This window comes from Salvelinus fontinalis, chromosome 23 (assembly GCF_029448725.1).
Source record: "Salvelinus fontinalis isolate EN_2023a chromosome 23, ASM2944872v1, whole genome shotgun sequence".
Lineage (NCBI taxonomy): Eukaryota > Metazoa > Chordata > Actinopteri > Salmoniformes > Salmonidae > Salvelinus > Salvelinus fontinalis.
The window spans coordinates 22,166,037-22,188,848 of record NC_074687.1 but is presented as its reverse complement, the minus strand read 5'-3'; the positions used below and the strand labels follow the sequence as shown (position 1 = coordinate 22,188,848).

General features: G+C 43.2%; 1 protein-coding gene across 1 annotated transcript in view; it reads right to left on the bottom strand.

The window, feature by feature from the left end:
* Window positions 1-22,812, bottom strand: part of LOC129821031 (follistatin-related protein 1-like) — a 47,819-nt gene that overhangs the window by 16,662 nt on the left and 8,345 nt on the right. The window contains exon 3 of the mRNA XM_055878242.1: window positions 4,518-4,619. Coding sequence (XP_055734217.1) covers window positions 4,518-4,619 — 102 coding nt within the window. The remainder of the gene's footprint in view (window positions 1-4,517; window positions 4,620-22,812) is intronic.

Genomic DNA, 22,812 nt, shown 5'->3' with positions numbered 1-22,812 from the left:
GAGAGAGAAGGGTAGAGAGAGAGAGAGACAGAGAGAGATCGAGAAGGTGGGTGGGAGGAGAGAGGGAGAGATAAAGAGAGAGCGATAAAGGGAGACGGTGGGAGAAGAGAGAAAAAGATAAATAAGAGGCGTAATAAAAAGATCAGGCATCTTAATTACCCTGAATAAAAAAATCTGCCATTTCTTAATGACCTTGAATAAAAAGATCAGCCATTTCTTAATGACCTTGAATAAAAAGATCAGCCATGTCTTAATGACCTTGAATAAACAGATCAGCCATTTCTTAATGACCTTGAATAAAAAGATCAGCCATTTCTTAATGACCTTGAATAAAAAGATCAGCCATTTCTTAATGACCTTGAATAAAAAGATCAGCCATTTCTTAATGAAAATGTCCATATTTTTTGTCCATTAAAATAACATCAAATTGATCAGAAATACAGTGTAGACATGGTTAATGTTGTAAATGACTATTGTAGCTATAAGGCTAATTGATCATGAGAAAGCACTTTTGCAATTATGTTAGCACAGCTGAAAACTGTTGTTCTGATTAAAGAAGCAATAAAACTGGCTTTCTTTAGACTAGTTGAGTATCTAGAGCATCAGCATTTGTGGGTTTGATTACTGGCTCAAAATGGCCAGAAACAAAGAACTTTCTTCTGAAACTTGTCAGTGTATTCTTGTTCTGAGAAATGAAGGCTATTCCGTGCGAGAAATTGCCAAGAAACTGAAGATCTTGTAAAACGCTGTGTACTACTCCCTTCACAGAACAGTGCAAAGGGGCCTCGGTGCACAACTGAGCAAGAGGACAAGTACATTAGAGTGCCTAGTTTGAGGAACAGACACCTCACAAGTCCTCAACTGGCAGCTTCATTAAATAGTACCCCGCAAAACACCAGTCTCAATGTCCACAGTGAATGGGATGCTGGCTTTCAAGGCAGAGTTGCAAAGAAAAAGCCAGATCTCAGACTGGCCAATAAAAATAAAAGATTAAGATGGGAAAAAGAACACAGACACTCGACAGAGGAAGAAGCTGTAAGATGGCGCCGGAGAGGAAGGCAGACGTTTTACAACCTATTGTGTTTTTTTGTTTGTTTATTTGCGTTGTTTGTAACTTTAAAAAAAATATGTATTTTGTACATAATGTTGCCTCTACAGTCTCTTATGACCGAAAATAACTTCTAGACATCAGGACTGCGATTACTCACCACGGACTAGCATAATCCTTTTTTTCCTTTCATGACTCTGACGAGCCCGATGCGAAGAATATACTGCTTTCTTGGGAACAGGCCCAGATTCCTGTGATTTGCGTAAGGAGGAGGTGGTGAAAAAGGGGCCAAAGTCCTGGCTGTAGTCTGAGAATTTGTAGGTGATCGAATTTAACCCCCACTTCCTTCCATTCTGCTAGCAAACGTGCAATCTTTGGAGAATAAAATCGACGAGCTACACAAAAGATTAAACAACCAACGGACATTAAAAACTGTATAATCTTATGCTTCACGGAGTCGTGGTTGAACGACAAAACTATCAACATACTGGTTGATACACACTATAACTGCAGGATAGAACAGCGGTGTATGGTAAGACAAGGGGCGGAGGACGATGTATTTTTGTAAATAACAGCTGGTGCACGATATCTAAGGAAGTCTCGAGCTATTGCTCACCTGAGGTCCTCCGCCTCAGGTCACTGGGCAGCTCTCGGCTGTGCTTCCCTTTGTAGTTTGCAATGGTTTGTAAGCCTTGCCACATCCGACGATCATCAGAGGCGGTGTAGTGCGATTCAATCTTAGTCCTGTATTAACCTCTCTTGGGTAGGGGGCAGTATTTTCACATCCGGAAGAAAAGCGTGCCCAAAGTAAACTGCCTGTTACTCAGGCCCAGAAGCTAGGATATGCATATAATTGGTAGATTTGGATAGACAACAAGCTAATGTTTCTAAAACCGATAAAATAATGTCTGTGAGTATAACAGAACTGATATGGCAAGCGAAACGGCAAGGACAAACCACCCCCCCCAAAAAAACTCAGCCTACCACTATTTTCATTGGCTGTCACTTTTATTATAAGGCAAAGTCCTCCCAGATTGTAGTTCCTAGGGCTTCCACTAGATGTCAACAATCTTTATAAAGAGTTCCAGGCTCGTTTTAGGACAAATTAGCCAGAAATTTGTTTTTCTAGGGGGCTCCCATTTTGGCTGTAGTGTTTCCAAGCGTGTGAATGAGAGCGCGTTTTTTGGTATTTTCCTACGGTAAAGACAATAACGATTCTCCGTCTTAAATTGTATATTTTATTTATTTATTAGGGTACCTAAGGTTTGATTATAAACGTTGTTTGACTTGTTTGGAAAAGTTTATTAGTAACGTTTGGGATTCATTTTGTATGCATTTTGATGGAGGGAAACTGGGTGGATTATTGACTGAAGCGCGCCAGCTAAACTTAGTTTTTATGGATACAAAGAAGGACATTATCAAACAAAAGGACCATTTGTGATGTAACTGGGACTTTTTGGAGTGCCAACAGAAAAAGATCATCAAAGGTAAGGCATTTATTATATCGCTATTTCTGACCTTCGTGTCGCACCTGCCTGGTTGAAATATGTCTTTCATGGTTTTGTATGTGGGGTGCTGTCCTCAGATAATCGCATGGTGTGCTTTCGCCATAAAGCCTTTTTGAAATCTGACACAGCGGCTGGATTAACAAGAAGTTCGGATTTATTTTGATGTATTACACTTGTGATTTTATGGAAGTTAAATATTTATAATTCTGTAGTTTGAATTTCGCGCTCTGCAATTTCACCGGATGTTGGCCAGGTGGGACGCTACTATCCCACCTGCCCATAAGGAGTTAACGCTTTGCCTGTTTGATGGTTCGTCGGAGGGCATAATGGGATTTATTATAAGTTTCCCGGGTTAGAGTCCCGCTCCTTGAAAGCGGCAGCTCTAGCCTTTAGCTCAGTGCGGATGCTGCCTGTAATCCATGGCTTCTGGTTGGGGTATGTACATACGGTCACTGTGGGGACGACGTCATCGATGCACTTATTGATGAAGCCAATGACTGATGTATTGGTGTATTCCTCAATGCCATCGGAGGAATCCCGGAACATATCATTGTCTGTGCTAGCAAAACAGTCCTGTAGTTTAGCATCTGCTTCATCTGACCAGTTTTTTATTTATTTGGTCACTGGTGCTTCCTGCTTTCATTTTTGCTTGTAAGCAGGAATCTTGAGGATAGACCTATAGTCAGATTTGCCAAATGGAGGGCAAGGGAGAGCTTTGTATACGTGTCTGTGTGTGGAGTATAGGTTGTCCATACTTATGTCATGCAATAAAATGCAAATTAATTACTTAAAAATCATACAATGTGATTTTCTGGATTTTGTTCAACTTCACAGTTGAAGTGTACCTATGATAAAAATTACAGACCTCTACATGCTTTGTAAGTAGGAAAACCTGCAAAATCGGCAGTGTATCAAATACTTGTTCTCCCCACTGTATGTGAGAATGCTATTCATTGACAACAGCTCAGCGTTCAACACCATAGTGCCCTCAAAGCTCATCAATAAGCTAAGGACCCTGGGACTAAACACATCCCTCTGCAACTGGATCCTGGACTTCCTGACGGGCCTCCCCCAGCTGGTAAGGGTAGGTAACAACACATCCGCCACATTGATCCTCAACCCAGCAGTGCGTGCTCAGCCCCCTCCTGTTCACTCATGACTGCACGGACAGGCACGACTCCAACACCATCATTACATTTGCTGATGACACAACAGTGGTAGGCCTGATCACCGACAACGACGAGACAGCCTATAGGGAGGAGGTCAAAGAGCTGGCCGTGTGGTGCCAGGACAACAACCTCTCCCTCAACGTGATCAAGACAAAGCCCCGTCTCATCGACGAGGCTGCAGTGGAGCAGGTTGAGAGCACATCAAGACAGTCGTGAAGAGGGCACGACAAAGCCTATTCCCTCTCAGGAGACTGAAAAGATTCGGCATGGGTCCTCAGATCCTCACAAGGTTCTTCAGCTGCACCATCGACAACATCCTGACTGGTTGCATCACTGTCTGGTACGGCAACTGCTCGGCCTCCGACCGCAAGGCACTACAGAGGGTAGTGCGAACAGCCCAGTACAACACTGGGGCCAAGCTTCCTGCCATCAAGGAGCTCTATACCAGGCGGTGTCAGAGGAAAGCCCCAAATACTGGCCAGCCACCCTAGTCATAGACTGTTCTCTCTGCTACCGCACGGCAAGCGGTACCGTAGCGCTTCTCCCCCTGTCTTGAATATACTTCCTATTCATTTTGCAACTCATTTCATGTATGTTTTCATGGAAAACAAGGAAATGTCTAACTGACCCCAAACCTTTGAACAGTAGTGTAGTATTTGTGTTGACTATTTACGTACTCTTGCTCTTGTCTTGTACTTATTGTTTACATTGCATGGTGAGGAAGTTTTCTAGTAAGCATTTCATAGCACCGGTTACACTGTATACTGTGTATATGACCATGATTTGACTCACCTCTATACACAAGCAGCTGGGTTCTCCCTTCTCAGTGACTGCACACTCTCTTCCTGCGCCACAGAACACATTGGCACAAACCTTACTCTTAGTCTGCACCTCCTGATGAAAGAGAAAGCACACACTGTTAGTATTGAAAACACACACACACACAGCTTTGGCATTTAAAACTCACACGTAAGCACACTGTCAGCACTAAGGACACACGCCCTGGATAAAATACTGTGATAACATATATCAGACACAAGGTGGAACTGTTACACTATTCTCAGAGCCAGTGTTTGAAATAGAATCAGTGGTTTCAAACAGAAGGGGTGAGGTTCAGTGTGCTACTAAATTACTCTCCATCACGATACTGTCAGTTTCACTACAAAATCACCCTCAACCCCTCAGAAACCACAATAATACAACCAGCAAACGTACACACATACATAGTCGCGCGCATGCGAATACAAGCTCAAATCAAATCAAATGTTGTATCAAATCAAATGTTATTTGTCACATGCGCCGAATACAACAGGTGTAGACCTTACAGTGAAATGCTTACTTACAGGCCCTTAACCAACAATGCAGTTTCAAGAAAAATACCTTAAAAAAAGAGGAAATAAAAGTAACAAATAATTAAAGAGCTATTTCTCTTGAAACTGCATTGTTGGTCATATTCGCATTGTGGCAGCAGGTAGCCTTGTAGTTAAGAGCATTGAGCCAGTAACTGAAAGGTCACTGGTTTGAATCCCTGAGCTGGCAAAGTGGAAAAATCTTCATATCATTTGCGGGGTGACAGGTAGCCTCGTGGTTAGAGTATTGGGCCATTAACCGAAAGGTTGCTAGATCAAATCCCTGAGCTGACAAGTAAAAAATCTGCTCCTGAACAAGGCAGTTACCCCACTGTTCCTAAGCTATCATTGTTTATAAGAATGTGTTCTTAACTGACTTGCCTACAGGGGGTACTGGTACAGAATCAATGTGCAGGGGCACTGGTTAGTCCATGTAATTGAGGTAATATATTAAAGTAGGTAGAGTTATTAAAGTGACTGTTCATAGATAATAACTGAGAGTAGCAGCATTGTAAAACGGGGGGCAACGCAAATAGTCTGGGTGGCCATTTGATTAGATGTTCAGGAGTCTTATGGCTTGGGGGTAGAAGCTGTTGAGAAGCCTCTTGGACCTAGACTTGGCACTCTGGTACCGCTTGTCGTGCGGTAGCACAGAGAACAGTCTGTGGCTGGTGTCTTTGACAATTTTAGGGCACCGCCTGGTATAGAGGTCCTGGATGGCAGGAAGCTGGGCCGTATGCGCTACCATCTGTAGTGCTTTGCAGTCGGAGGCCGAGCAGTTGCCATACCAGGCAGTGATGCAACCAGTCAGGATGCTCTCGATGGTGCAGCTGTAGAACCTTTTGAGGATCTGAGGACCCATGCCAAATCTTTTCAGTCTCCTGAGGGTGAATAGGTTTTGTCGTGCCCTCTTCACGACTGATATATATAAATAATGGAATGAGGTATAGACAGCATGGACAGTATATGAATAGAAAAGGTGTGTATCACAGTATTTTTTTAACCTTTATTTAACTAGGCTAGTCAGTCAAGAACAAATTATTATTTTACAATGACGGCCTACCCCGGCCAAACCCTCCCCTAACCTGGATGACGCTGGGCCAATCGTGCCCCGCCCTATGGCGTTACAGTATATAGGATGAGCCATGGCTAGAATACAATGCATATGAAGTGGATGAAACAGTATGTAACATTATTTAAGTGACCAGTATTCAATGACTATGTACATATGACAGCAGTCTCTAAGGTGCAGGGTAGAGTACCCGTTGGTAACTGGCTAGTAACAGTGACTAAGGTTCAGGGTAGGGTTATGGATGGAGGCCGGCTAGTAGTTACTATTTAACAGTCTGATGGCCTGGAGATACAAGCTGTTTTTTCAGTCTCTCGGTCTAAGCTTTGATGCATCTGTACTGTCTCTGCCTTCTGGATGATAGTGGGGTGAACAGGCCGTGGCTCAGGTGGCTGAGGTCCTTGATGATCTTCTTGGCCTTCCTGTGACACTGGGTGCTGCAGAGGACCTGGAGGGCAGGCAGAGTGCTCCCGGTGATGTGTTGGGCTGATTGCACCACCCACTGGAGAGCCCTGCAGTTGCAGACGGTGCAGTTTACGTATCAGGTGGTGATAAAGCCCAAAAGGTGCATCTGTAGAAGTTTATGAGGGGCAAAAACACATTTCTTCAGCCTCCAAATTTCTTCACCACACTGTCTGTGTGAAGGGATCATTTTAGGTTGTCAGTGATGTGCACGCCGAGGAACTTCACTGTGGTAGATGAAGGAACCAATCTATATTTTCAGACTGTCAGAGTATTTATCTGGTCAATATGGCAGTGTATTATCTCTGTTTTTTGTAACAGTGTGTTATATGTGGACATATGACTGTATTATAAATTGTATTTTAATGTTTAAGGACTCTTGGAAGATGAGACCAAATGAGGACTAAAAGAGATCCTAATAAAAATAATTCCGTTGTGGCTCTGTCAATGTTGATGTGGGCGTGCTTTCTCTGCTGTCTCCAGCAGTCCACAATCAGTTCCTTCGTTTGGGTGATGTTGAGGGAGAAGTTATTTTCCTGGCACCACTGCGTGGCCAGGCAGTCATGGGTGAACAGGGAGTACAGGTGGCTCCCCTGTTGAGAATCAGCGTGGCAGAGGTGTTGTTGCCTACCTTCACCACTTGGGGGCAGCCCATCTGAAAGTCCGAGATCCAGTTACACAGGGAAGGGTTCAGACCCAGGGCCCTGAGCTTAGTGATCAGCTTGGAGGGCACTGTGGTGTTGAAGGCTGAGCTGTAGTTGATGAACAGCATGCTTACATAGGTGTTTCTCTTGTCCAGGTGGGATAGGGCTTGTGAGATTAAATTACGTACATCAGCCATGAAGTCGAGAGCTGATGTCTTACTGGAGTGGCACAACTTTCGCCACAAACTCCCAGAAGGCACTATTTCATTGCCATGACAACGGGCAATTTCCCTTTATATAGAGCACTGACAGGTTCTCTCTATCTCTACTTAAGTGAAGGTCTCTCACATTCACTGCTGTATGTGGCGTCCGTTAGTTACCATGCCAGCCATGCTTAAGCTCACCTCAAGAGAGGACACGCAGGGGTGTAAACAGGAAGTGGCCAGTAGTAAACCTCAACCTCTGGGTGTAACATGACTTCTCATCAGTGGAAGAACCCAGCCAACATAATGTGGTGATAGAGGCAGTTTTGGATGGCATGAGCAAAAGTGAGTGTGTGTGAACAGTAGAACTCTACCAACTGTATTGTGTAGAATAGATATGGTGTCATGCAGAACACACACTAACGGTCTGAAAATCCTAAAAGATTTTGATTTCATTTTATTGGTTTCATTCAATCTCTCCACACTTTTCTATTTTTCTGTTGCTCTTTATTTCCTTTGTTTCTTTAAATGTCTGCCTCCTCTCCCCTGAAACAAGGGCAGTACACTTGCCAAGTAGTTCACATGAGCAACAGGCCAGCCAATTACCAGCTGCCAAGCACAGCTCTGAGAGTAGCTTCACAGCCCTCCCAACTACCCCCTCTCGGTCTAACTATGTGTGTGTTTTACTTTTCCAGCAAACACACCACCAAACAGTGTTGTTTGTTAGTGTGTATTTGTTTGTTTTGGTGTGTCTTAGCTTTTCACCAAACAGGGTTGTTTGTTAGTGTGTATTTGTTTGTTTTGGTGTGTCTTAGCTTTTCACCAAACAGGGTTGTTTGTTAGTGTGTATTTGTTTGTGTTGGTGTGTCTTAGCTTTTCACCAAACAGGGTTGTTTGTTAGTATGTATTTGTTTGTGTTGGTGTGTCTTAGCTTTTCACCAAACAGGGTTGTTTGTTAGTATGTATTTGTTTGTTTTGGTGTGTCTTAGCTTTTCACCAAACAGGGTTGTTTGTTAGTGTGTATTTGCTTGTGTAGGAGTGTCTTACATGCTGACCAGACCGGACACATTGCGTGCGCAAGCGTCGCAAAATACATTTAGAAATCCATGTTATTCAATTATTGCACCCACACTGCTCGCGCACGCCAACGAGCGTCTGCGATGCCAAGGGATAAAATAGAACTCCTTTCTATTTCTGACGCAGATCGCGTTGAAAGTCCTGCCTCTCCCATCTCCTCGTTGGTTTATAGAAGCAGGTACCCACGTGCCAACTCCTCATTGGTTATACCCACGTGGGTGATTGAAAGACTAAATGTTTTGCCGGTTGTCGTGGTAAAAGTGTAGATGCCAATCACCATATAAGTTCAAAGATGAAAAAGCCTGGAAGGAGGAGAGATGACTAGAAACGATTCGGTTGACCGTTTTACGTGTGGATTAATTGTTGGAGTAGAGGACCTTGTGCATATCAAGTAAAATAACAACTCAATGTTTATATCCCAGGACAAATTAGCTAGCAAGTGCAAGCTAACTAGCTTATTTGCCATACATGTTTAATGCTTTTCGACCTGTCCCCAAATTAATGTCATTGGTTCAGAGTTTGTTTTGATATTTTAACCTGCGTGTCGTGATCGCGTTTGGTGTAGGGAGACAAAATAAATGTATGCACGATAGCGCACGATGGCGCACGCGCGCAGCCGGTTTGGGTTCTGTGTTGGCTTTTCCACTGACCAGGGTTGTATGTTAGTGGGTATTTGTTTGTGTAGGTGTGTTTAAGCTTTCCATTAAACAGGGTTGTGTTTATTTCTGGGGGGGGCTTTGCATTTGCTTTTCCACGTAAAGAACAGAATGATAGTCTTGTTGGCAATGACATTCACCCATTCCTTTCAAGGCAGATCACAGGAGACTCCAAGGAGTACCACCACATTCCATGACTCACAGATGTACGCACACACACACACACACACACACACACACACACACAAGTGAGGAAAGCGGAGCAGAGTGGAGGCAAGCAACTGAAGGAGCAGGGAATGAGAATCACACAGACCATGGGAATAGGCCCAAAGGAAAATACAGCTCAGATAACAGATGTGGATACACCCTGTTTTAAAAACACACACACACACACACACACACACACACACACACACACACACACACACACACACACACACACACACACACACACACACACACACACACACACACACACACACACACACACACACACACACAAGGAATGTCTTCCAACATTGATTACACCTAAATGATCTCTCTCCTGTGTGTGTTCTCTGGTGTATAGTCAGATTGCTAGATATATATGTAGTAAAACTCTTCCCACATTGATCACAACTGCCAGGCTACCATGGAGGTCATAAGGAAGTTACACAGCCTATTGTACTGTACTAACTAGAGAGACAAAGGAGGAAGGGGGAATAGAGCAAGAAACCTGGGTGAATGTCATTGCCAACCAGACTACAAGTCTGTTATTTTGGTTGAAAAGCAAACACACACCCACACACACACACACAAATATACACAAGCACACAACCCTGCTTGGTGGAAAACCTAAAATGCACCCTACACACACACAAACACACACTAACAAACAACCCTGCTTGGTGGAAGAAAAACAAAGACAAGCACACACTAACACCACCAACCCTCCCACCCCCCCCTTCCACACACACCATTGCTTGAGTCATACTGTAATCCATCTTCAAACCCCCCCCCCCCCCCCCCCGAGGGCTAGTAGAGTAGTATGGTCCATTCAGACAGTTAGCTACAGATGGCCAGAGAGAGGAGCTTGTTTAAACCTGCAGTTCCTCTCTGATAACCCCAGCAGAGTAATAGATGGGTTGCTGCTGCTAAGCTTAGTTTAGCTATCCTTAGTTTAGCTTAGCTTAGCTCCAGCTCCACTGCACCATCTCTCCAAATAAAGCCTGCAGAACCACCCTGACATTTTGCTAATGAGTGCTCAGAGTGAGAGAGCAGTTTTTGTTCCACCCGCTCCAAATGGGAAGTTGCTATGGTGACAGGAGATGCAAGGCTCAGAGAGAGAGACACGTGGGGGGGATTGCTCAGACCTAACAAGGGTCCTGGCTAAATGGCAGTATGCCACTGCACACACACACACACACGCGCACACACACAACACACAGAGGCTCTTAAAATCTTGGGTAAAGTAATGAACTTTGTTAATTTGAATCAAAAAGGTAAAACACATTCTGTCCCATCTGAGCCAATAGCGATTAAGAGTTGTCTGGGTGTGATTACTGATTGGCTTATGAATGGGTATCAATCAGCTTAGGTCCTATTTCCACTACGAGACATGAAGGGGAGTATGAGGAGTGGTGAAAGAGATTTCTACTTTTCAATTCACATTACATCCTTCCCTTTCGTTGTGGCTGGCAACGTGACGTTCTTGGCAGCTCAAATTGACCGTAAATATCCCAGTAGCCACTAGCTAGTAAGCACAAACTATTTAACAATCCAAGCAACTTTTCTTCTAAAACATAATACAATATTGAATAAAGCAACGAAACTATATTACACTCTTGAATAATACAACAATTCACAAGCATGTGCAGACAATTAAAGGGTTTATTTTCTTGCTAGCTAGCTAACTAACAATATTCTTCATGATCAAGTAATGTTAGCATATCAGTAATGAATGTTTATTTCTCCCATATAAATATAAAAGTACAGTAGCGTTATCATAGTGTCATTTTTATCAAATCAAATTGTATTTGTCACATGCTTCGTAAACAACAGATGTAGACTAACAGTGGAATGCTTACTTATGGGCCCTTTCCAACAACGCAGAGAGAAACATGTTCAAATAATAGAAAGGTAATAACACAAGGAATAAATACACAATACGTAACGATAACTTGGCTATATACACGGGGTACAAGTAGCGAGTGGATGTTTTGTACATAATGTTGCCGCTACCATCTCTTATGACCGAAAATAACTTCTAGACATCAGGACTGTGATTACTCACCGTGGAAAAGCAGAATCCTTTTTCTCCTTTCACCACTCTGACGAGCCCGAGGCGGAGGATATACGGCTCACTCGGGAACAAGAACCTGACCCAAGTAATCTGCGTGAAGTGTTGGTGGAGAAAGAGAGACTGGAGGGCGGGCTGCCTTCTGAGGAGTCGGAGGCAATCGAATAAACCCCCACTCCCCTCAATTCTACTAGCAAACATGCAATGTTTGGACAATAAAATGGCCGAGTTATTGTGAAGATTAAACTACCAACGGAACATTAAAAACTGGAACATCTTATGCTTCACGGAGTCGTGGCTAAACGACGAAAATATCAACATACAGCTGGCTGGTAATACGGCAGGATAGAACAGCGGCGTCTGGTAAGACAAGGGGCGGAGGATGATGTATTTTTGTAAACAACAGCTGCTGCACGATATCTAAGGAAGTCTCGAGCTATTGCTCGCCTGAGGTAGAGTTTCTCATGATAAGATACAGACCACGTTACCTACAGAGAAAGTTTTCATCTATATTATTTTTAGCTGTTTACATACCACCACAGTTAGAGGCTGGCACTAAGATAGCATTGAATGAGCATTGAATGAGCTGTATCCCGCCAAAAGCAAACAATGCTTTAATGCAGGGAAACTTAAATCCGTTTTACCAAATTACTATCAGCATGTTAAATGTGCAACCAGAGGGAAAAGAACTCTGGACCACGAATACTCCAAACACAGAGATGCATACAAAGCTCTCCCTCGCCCTCCATTTGGCAAATCTGACCATAATTTCATCCTCCTGATTCCTGCTTACAAGCAAAAATTAAAGCAGGAAGAACCCGTGTCTAGATCAATAAAAAAGTGGTCAGATGAAGCAGATGCTAAGCTACACGACTGTTTTGCAAGCACAGACTGGAATATGTTCCGGGATTCCTCAAATGGCATTGAGGAGTACACCACATCTGTCATTGGCTTCATCAATAAGTGCATCGATGACGTCGTCCCCACAGTGACCGTACGTACATACCCCAACCAGAAGCCATGGATTACAGGCAGCATCCGCACTGAGCTAAAGGATAGAGCTGCCGCTTTCAAGGAGCGGGACTCTAACCCGGGAAACTTATAATAAATCCCATTATGCCCTCCGACGAACCATCAAACAGGCAAAGCGTCAATACAGGACTAAGATTGAGTCGCACTAAACCAGCTCTGACGCTTGTCGTATGGGGCAGAACCTGCAAACATTACAGACTACAAAGGGAAGCACAGCCGAGAGCTGCCTAGTGACATGAGCCTACCGGACGAGCTAAACTACTTCTATGCTCGCTTCGAGGCAAAAAAACACTGAAACATCCATGACTGCACCAGCTGTACCGGAAGACTGTGTGATCACGCTCTCCGCAGCCGATGTGAGTAAGACCTTAAGACAGGTCAACCTTCACAAGGCCGCAGGGCCAGACGGATTACTAAGACATGTATTCCGAGCATGCGCTGACCAACTAGCAAGTGTCTTCACTGACATTTTCAACCTCTCCCTGTCCGAGTCTGTAACACCAACATGTTTTAAGCAGACCACCATAGTGCCTGTGCCCAAGAACACTAAGGTAACCTGCCTAAATGACTACCGACCTGTAGCACTCATGTCTGTAGCCAGGAAGTGCTTTGAAAGGCTGTTCATGGCTCACATCAACACTATTATCCCAGAAACCCTAGACCCACTCCAATTTGCATACTGCCCCAAAAGATCCACAGATGATGCAGTCTCTATTGCACTCCACACTGCTCTTTCCCACCTGAACAAAATGAACACCTATATAAGAATGCTATTCATTGACAACAGCTCAGCGTTCAACACCATAGTGCACTCAAAGCTCATCAATAAGCTAAGCACCCTGGGACTAAACTTCCTGACGGGCCGCCCCCAGCTGGTAAGGGTAGGTAACAACACATCTGCCACGCTGATCCTCAACCCAGGGGCCCCTGATGGGTGCGTGCTCAGCCCCCTCCTGTACCCCCTGTTCACTCATGACTGCACGGCCAGGCACGACCCGAACACCATCATTACATTTGCTGATGACACAACAGTGGTAGGCCTGATCACCGACAACGACGAGACAGCCTATAGGGAGGAAGTCAGAGACCTGGCATTGTGGGGCCAGGACAACAACATCTCCCTCAACGTGATCAAGACAAAGGAGATGATTGTGGACTACAGGAAAAAGAGGACCCGTCATGCCCCCATTGTCATCGACGGGGCTGCAGTGGAGCAAGTTGAGAGCTTCAAGTTCCTTGGTGTCCACATCACCAACAAACTAACATGGTCCAAGCACTCCATGACAGTCATGACAGCCATGACAGTCAGCTATAAGGTCTACAGCTGTTGTATTTGGTTCATGTGAATAATAACATTTGATTTGATTTGATTTAAGGGTACAAGGTAATTGAGGTAGATATGGACATATACAGTACCTTCAGAAAGTATTCACACCCTTTTTACTTTTTACACAATATGTTGTGTTCGAGCCTGAATTTTAAATGGATCAAATTGGGATTTTTTGGTTACTGGCCTACACACAATAATCCATCATCTCAAAGTGGAATTAGGTTTTTGGAAACTTTTGAAATTAAGTACAAATGAAAAGCTGAAATGTCTGGGTCTATAAGTATTCAATCCCTTTATCATGGCAAGCATACATAAGTTCAGGAGTAAAAATGTGCTTAAGAAATCACATAATAAGTTGCGTGGACTCACTCTATGTGCAATAATAGTGTTTAACAGGATTTTTGAATGACTACCTCGTCTCTGTACCCCACACATACAATTATCTGTAAGGTCCCTCATTCGAGCAGTGTATTTCAAACACAGATTCAACCACAAAGACCAGGGAGGTTTTCCAATGCCTCACAAAGAATAGTACCTATTGGTAGATGGGTACTAATAAAAAGTAGACATTGAATATCACTTTGAGCATTGTGACATTATTAATCACACCTTGGATTGTAAATCAATACACCCAGTCACTACAAAGATACAGGCGTCCTTCCTTACTCAGTTGAAGGAGAGAAAGAAAAGTGCTGAGGGATTTCACAGTGAGACCAACATTGACGTTAACTTCTTATGGCTGCAGGGGCAGTATTGAGTAGCTTGGATGAAAGGTTCCCAGAGGTGCCCATAGTAAACTGCCTGCTCCTCAGTCCCAGTTGCTAATATATGCATATTATTATTCGTATTGGATAGAAAACACTCGGAAGTCTCTAAAACTGTTTGAATGATGTCTGTGAGTATAACAGAACTCATATGGCAGAACTCAAAAACCTGAGAAAAAATCCAAACAGAAAGTGGGAATTCTGAGGTTGGTTGATTTTCAACCAAGACCCTATTGGATACACAGTGGGATATGGATGAGTTTGCACTTCCTACGCCTTCCCCTAGATGTCAACAGTCTATAGAACCTTGTCTGATACCTCTACTGTGAAGTGGGGCCGAAGGAGACAGGAATTAGTCAGGTCTATCATGACCTGACCATGCTCTGACCATGCGCGTTCACATGAGAGGTAGCTCTGTTCCATCGCACATCTGAAGTCAATGTAATTCTCCGGTTGGAACGTTACTGAAGATTTATGTTAAAAACATTCTAAAGATTGATTCAATACATCATTTGACATGTTTCTACTGACTGTTACGGAACTTTTGGACATTTCGTCAGGTTTTAGTGAACGCGCTTCCTGAATTTGGATTTGTTTACCAAACACACTAACAAAAATAGCTATTTGGACATAAATGATGGACATTACCGAACAAAACAAACATTTCTTGTGGAAGTGGGAGTCCTGTGAGTGCATTACGACGATGATCAGCAAAGGTAAGTGAAGATTTATATGTATTTAACTGTATGGCTTCCTTTTGTGGCTGAACGCTGTTCTCAGGTTATTGAATATTGTGCTTTTGCCATAAAGCTTTTTGAAATCTGACACAGCGGTTGCATTAAAAACAAGTGTATCTTTAATTCTATGTAAAACATGTATCTTTCATCAAAGTTTATGATGAGTATTTATGTTATTTGACGTGGCTCTCTGCAATTTCTCCGGATATTTGAGGCATTTCTGAACATGGCGCCAATGTAAACTGAGGTTTTTGGATATAAATATAAACTTTATCGAACAAAACATATATGTATTGTGTAACATGAAGTCCTATGAGTGTCATCTGATGAAGATCATCAAAGGTTAGTGATGCATTTTATCTCTTTTTCTGCTTTTTGTGACTCCTGTCTTTGGCTGGAAAAATGACTGTGTTTGTCTGTGATTTTTCGGTGACCTAACATAATCGTTTGTGGTCCTTTCGCTGTAAAGCCTATTTGAAATCGGACAATTTGGTGGGATTAACAACAAGATTACCTTTAAAATGGTATAAGATATTTGTATGTTTGAGGTATTTTAATTATGAGATTTCTGTTGTTTGAATTTGGTGCCCTGAACTTTCACCGGCTGTTGTCATATCATCCCGTTAACGGGATTGCAGCCATAAGAAGTTTTAAAACAGTTAGAGTTTAATGGCTGTGATAGGAGAAAACTCCAGAGGGATCAGCAACATTGTAGTTACTCAACAATACCAACCTCATTTACAGAGTGAAAAGAAGGAAGCCTGTACAGAATAAAAATATTCCAAAACATTCATCCTGTTTGTATGAATGCACTAAAGTAGCACTGCAAAAAATGTGGCAAAGCAATAAACTTTTTGTCCTCAATACAAAAAGTCCTTGCCGATGACACAACAGTGGTAGGCCTGATCACCGACAACAATGAGACAGCGTATAGGGAGGTGGTCAGAGACCTGGCAGTGTGGTGCCAGGACAACAACAACCTCAACGTGATCAAGACAAAGGAGATGTCCTCAATTGGAAAAATCCAATACAACACATTACTGAGTACAACTATGGGGTAGCTTAGTGGTTAGAGCATAGGGCGAGTAACTGAAAGGTTGCTGGATCGAATCCCCAAGCTGACAAGGTAAAAATCTGTCAATCTGCCTCTTAGCAAGGTGGTTAACCAACCCACTGTTCCCCAGGTGATGTGGATGTCGATTAAGGCAGCTCCCGCACCTCTCTGATTCAGAGGGGTTGGGTTTAATGTGGAAGACGCATTTCAGTTGAATGCATTCAGTTGTACAACTGACTAGGTATCCCCCTTTTTCTACATATTTTCAAGCATAGTGGTATTATGGGTATGCTTGTAATTGTTAAGGACTGTGGAGTTTTTCAGGACGAAAATAAACTAAATGGAGCTAAGCTAAGCACAGGCAAAATCCTAGTGGAAATCCTGGTTTCGTCAGTTTTCCACCAGATACTAGAAGATTAATTCACCTTTCAGCAGGACAATAACCTAAAACACAAGGCCAAATATAAACTGGAATTGGATACCAAGAACACAGTGAATGTTCAAGAGTGGCTTAGTTACAGTTTTGACTTAAATCTATTGAAAATAAATGGCAATACCTGAAAATGGTTGTCTAGCAATGATCAATAACCAATTTGACAGAGCTTGAAGAATTTTGAAAATAATAAATGGGCAAATGTTGCAGAATCCAGGTGTGGAAAGCTCTTAGAGACTTACCAAGAAAGACTCACAGCTGTAATCACTACCAAATGTGCTTCCACAAAGTATTGACTCTTATGAATACTTATGTAAATAAGAATAATAGTGAAGAGATCAAAACTATGAAATAACACATATGGAATCATGTAGTAACCAAAAAATGTTGAAGGAGTTCCCACATATGATGAGTACTTGTTGGCTGCTTTTCCTTCACTCTGCGGTCCATCTCATCTCAAACCATCTCAATTGGGTTGAGGTCGGGTGATTGTGGAGGCCAGGTCATCTGATGCAGCACTCCATCACTCTCCTTCTTGGTCAAATAGCCCTTACACAGCCTGGAGGTTTGTTGTGTCATTGTCCTGTTGAAAAACAAATTATTTTCCCACCAAGCTTAAACGAGATGGGAATGGCGTATTGCTGCAGAATGCTGTGGTAGACATGCTGGTTAAGTGTGCCTTGAATTCTAAATAAATCACTGACAATGTCGCTAGCAAAGCACCCCCACACCATGTGTGGCACATGGTCACAGGAATGCAAAGCACCCATCACAGGAATGCTTTTCAAACAGTCTTGAAGGAGTTCCCACATATGCTGAGCACTTGTTGGCTGCTTTTCCTTCACTCTGTGGTCCCACTCATCCCAAACCATCTCAGTTGGGTTGAGGTCAGGTGATTGTGGAAGCCAGGTCATCTGATGCAGCACTCCATCACTCTCCTTCTTGGTCAAATAGCCCTTACACAGCCTGGAGGTGTGTTTTGGATCATTGTCCTGTTGAAAAACAAAAGATAGTCTAATATAGCGCAAACCAGATGGGATGGCATATTGCTGCAAAATGCTGTGGTAGCCATGCTGGTTAAGTGTGCCTTGAATAAATAAATCACTGACAGTGTCACCAGCAAAGCACCCCCACACCACCTCGCTTCACGGTGGGAACCACACATTCGGAAATCAACTGTTCACCTACTCTGCGTCTCACAAAGACATGGCGGTTGGAACCAAAAATCTCAAATTGGGCCTCATCAGACCACAGTACAGATTTCCATGGTCTAATGTCCATTGCTCGTGTTTCTTGGCCAAAGGAAGTCTCTTCTTCTTATTGGTGTCCTTCATTAGTGGTATCTTTGCAGCAATTCGACCATGAAGGCCGCAGTCTCCTCTCAACAATTGATGTTGAGATGTGTCTGTTACTTGAACTCTGTGAAGCATTTATTTGGGTTGCAATTTCTGAGGCTGGTAACTCTAATGAACTTATCCTCTGCAGCAGAGGTAACTCTGGTCTTCCTTTCCTGTGGCGGTCCTCATGAGAGTCAGTTTTATGATAGCGCTTGATGGTTTTTGCAGATGCACTTGAAGAAACTTTCAAAGTTCTTGAAATTTTCCAGAGTGAATTACTTGTATGTCTTAAAGTAATGATGGACTGCCATTTCTATTTGGTTATTTGAGCTGTTCTTTCCATAATATGGACTTGGTATTTTAGCAAATAGGGCTATCTTCTGTATACCACCCCTACCTTGTCACAACACAACTGATTGGCTCAAACGCATTAAGGAAAGAAATTCTACAAATTAACTTTTAACAAGGCACACCTGTTAATTGAAATGCATTCCAGGTGACTACCTCATGAAGCTGGTTGAGAGAATGCCAAGAGTGTGCAAAGCTTTCATCAAGGCAAAGGGTGGCTACTTTGAAGAATCTCACATTTAAAAGCTAGCTAGACAAACTGTTTAGCTGAACCATAGCTAGATAGGAGGTCCTATAGGCTTACACTAGCTACCGTATTAAAGTGACCTTATAACAAACCAGGCTTAATTTTATTAATATGATGGAAGTCATTATATGAGGTATAAATTAAAATTGTGACTGGAAACTGTCACGTTCCTGACCTGTTTTCCATTGTTGTGTGAAGACATAAATGAATTTATTAAACAAGACGAACACTGACACGAAATACACTTGAATAACTACAAAACAACAAAACGATGTAGACAGACCTGAACATGGAACTTACATAATAACACGAAGAACGCACGAACAGGAACAGACTACATACACGAACGACAACGAAACAGTCCCGTGTGGTGCGACATACACAGACACAGAAGACAATCACCCACAGACAAACAGTGAGAACAGCCTACCTAAATATGGTTCTCAATCAGAGGAAACGTCAAACACCTGCCTCTAATTGAGAACCATATCAGGCAACACATTTAACCAAACATAGAAACACATAACAAAGAATGCCCACCCCAACTCACGCCCTGACCAACTAAACACATACAAAAACAATGGAAAACAGGTCAGGAACGTGACAGAAACATTGAAAATTCCCTGGAGAGTTGCTTCTTGCCTGGACCTTGGTGAGTCAGTGCTCTCTCATACTCTCTCCATCCTTCTCTCTCTCTTTACAGGTAGTAGAGGTGTATTATGGGAAAATAACAGGTGTTCCAAGAAAGACAGACATCACAGCTTATCTAAAAAAAGTATCTGTCACTCTCATTTATAACACCCTTTCCTATTTCTTTCTCTCACGTCTTATTTCTCTGTCCTCACCAACTTGCTTTCTGACTCTATCCTTCTTCTCCTTGTTTAAATGTAGGGCTGGGTAAGATGTCCCTGTGAATTGAGGCCAGCCATGCAATGCTGCCTGGAGGAGAGAGTGAAGGGAAGAGAGTCACTGAGTGAGAGAAAGAAGAGAAGGAGAGTGGAGAAGAGGGAAAACGATAGTGAGAGTCAGAGATAGCAAGAAAAGAGGGGATGGAAGAAGGAGAAGACAGAGACCAAGAGAGGGAGAAGTGATAGGAAATGAGCTGCAGAAAATGAGTCAGAGACTGGAAGAAAAGGGGGGATGGGTGGAGGGAGGGAGGTCTGAACTCAATTTTACTCCTGCCGCAGGTTTATTGACCCCATGCTGAAGCAGATTGGAGTTAAAATGTGCTCTGTTCTTTCCTGCCTTTCTCTGAAAATCCCTCTTTCATTTTCCACTGCCGATAAGAGTCCCCTTCACATCCTTAGCACCGGGCTAAATCTGTCAAATGAGAACTGTGTGTGTGTGTGTGTGTGTGTGTGTGTGTGTGTGTGTGTGTGTGTGTGTGTGTGTGTGTGTGTGTGTGTGTGTGTGTGTGTGTGTGTGTGTGTGTGTGTGTGTGTGTGTGGGAATGTGTGCCTGTGCGTGTGTGTGTGCCTGTGCGTGTGTGTGTGCGTGAATGCGTGTGTGTACGTGTGTATGTGATGATCCACTGAGTCAGCAGCTGGATCGATGCTTCCTGCTGAGGGGTCACTTTACAACCACCATTAGTCCCTTCGCAGAGTGTACCATTAGCATATAGAACATTGATTTAGAGATAGTAAACAAACACGCTAACATGGCGACGCAATACATTGACTGATAATGCCCCACTGGCACACAAGGTAGCCAATTAAAGGTAAGGATGAAACCCATCCCTTACTCCTATCACTTAATCTGCTCCCTCTCTTTTTACCTGCAGCAGAATCTGTAGCTACCTTTGTGACCACAGTATTTCTAACAACAACAATAATGTAAGGTCAGTGAGATTAGTGTTAATTCATGCTACTATGAAGGAACAGACCAATGCCCATTCACATACACCCCTCTATAGAAGAGTGTAAGGGGAGTTTTAAACTAATGGCTCACAGATGCTCTGCATCTCACCATTGATGACATCATGCCTATACTCCCCCTCCCAATCAAACACTCAGAGAGAAGACAGTCCCCTCATAGCTCTCAGACACACGTTTCTTATTAAGCTCCAACAGGGGAGGGAGGAAAGAAGGGGAGGGAGGACAAGAGGGGAGGTAAAGTGAAAAAGAGAGAGGGAAATAAAAGTACATACAGTATATTGACCAATCAAAGCTCACTATAGTTTCCAGCCCCTGCTGGATTGGCTGTTGATACCTAGCACTACCTAGCCTGCTTGCTAGCACCAACATGAGGGTGAAGATAGCATGTCTATCTGTATAGTGAATCACTGCTGTTGCCCAGATAAAGTTTTAGAGTTTTAAAATGTTTGTTGCCAGCTCCACCATTTCTAAATTCCTACTTTTAAATATCCACCGAAACGGGTCTGTATCCTACTGTATATGTATCCTCACTTTTGAGGCAGTGCAATCTGAGCTTTCAAGATAAAGACTCTACTCCACTGAGTTACAGTTAAAGGAGTTAGGGAGGGAGTCCCTGCTGAGCAAGCAGTAGCGGAATGAAATGACCTGCTGTGCATTAGACACCACCCTATAAAGTCTACAGACTAGAGCATAACATTGTTGAAATGCCTGGATCATGTCCCAAGCATTTCTATTGGAGTGAGATTGAGATAGGAGTGAACGTAGCTGTAAGTCTGGAGGAAGTGTCAGGGTGATATGAGAGTTACAGAAAAATATAATATCCATATATACAAACTCTCTGGTGGTATATGCTCTGGTGTCTGTGTCACGTGTGTTCCCTCTCCGGCCTCTAGGTCACCAGGCTGCTCGTTATGGCGCACACATGGCACCATCGTTACGGGCACCTGTGTGTCATCAGACTCACCTGGACTCCATCACTTCCCTGATTACCTTCCCTATCTCTCACTCCCTTTGGATCCTTCCCCAGGTGTTATTGTTTCTGTGTCTTGTCTGTGTGCTGTTAGTGGTTCTTGTTTTGTATTATGTTCTGTTTATTTATTAAAACACTCACTCCCTGAACTTCCTTCCCGACTCTCAGCGCTATAGAAGCATCAGGGAGTATTTTTTTTGTTTCGGTGGGAATGACGTCAGGTTTGGGAACCGCTACAGGTTCTCATGCCTGAGACAGATCTCCACGCTCCCCTGCCTCCGCCGGTTCGTCAGGGTCTCATGCCTCAGCGTAGGTACGAAAGACGATTCTCTTCCACAGCGAATTCTACTAGATGAAAAGCCAAAATGAGTATGACATCCTGGCATTTAAAGGATACTTCATTTTCAAAATTTCACGTACTATAAAACGTTTATATTTATCATACTCAAAAAGCCTACTATTTAAAACGTAAGTATGGGTATTTGGACCCAGACTTTGTTTTCTTGTACGTGTATGGAATGGAAGGCAGTTAGTGTGATGTCATTGAAAAGCCACATTTTATATTCCATAAGCCCTTGAGATTCAAGAACGTGTCAAAATGCAACAGACTAACAGACAAAGAGAGATGGAGAAAGACAGAAAGAAAGATATTAGTCAGGAAGTTAGCTTATGTTAAAATGTCACTGAGAAAATAAAGTCCCTAAAACAGAGTGCCACTGCGGTCCTTTCTACTCCTGTGGGCACACGGCACAGTCTCACAGGCAGGACAATGACACCCCTGTCCCTGTCCCCCCACTTCCATTGTTTAATCTGAGGAGGCTTCCCTCTCTCTCTCTCCCTCGTGCTGTCCCACTTTCAATATCCATATCCTCTTCCTCCCCTTTATCGTCTCCTGTATTGTGCCTAAATCTTTTCATTCTGTTGTAAATGATACATTTTCTCTCTTGTTCTCAACTCCAAACCCTGTCCCTCTCTCCCTTAATCTCCCTCCTCAATCCCTTTCTTCCTATTTTCTCACTCCTTTCTCTTTCTATCCTCTCTCTCCCTCACTTCTCTTCCAGCCTGTTCTGGGCAGTGCTCCAGTCTCTCTGGGTAGGAGGGCCCAGGCCAGGGAATGGGTAGCTTCCCTGCCCCAGACACTACTCCCTCCATGGGGCCATAGTCAGGGATAATGGCTGGAAGTGTGTTTGTTGAAGGAAGTGTGCCTGTTTGCAGACCTCTAC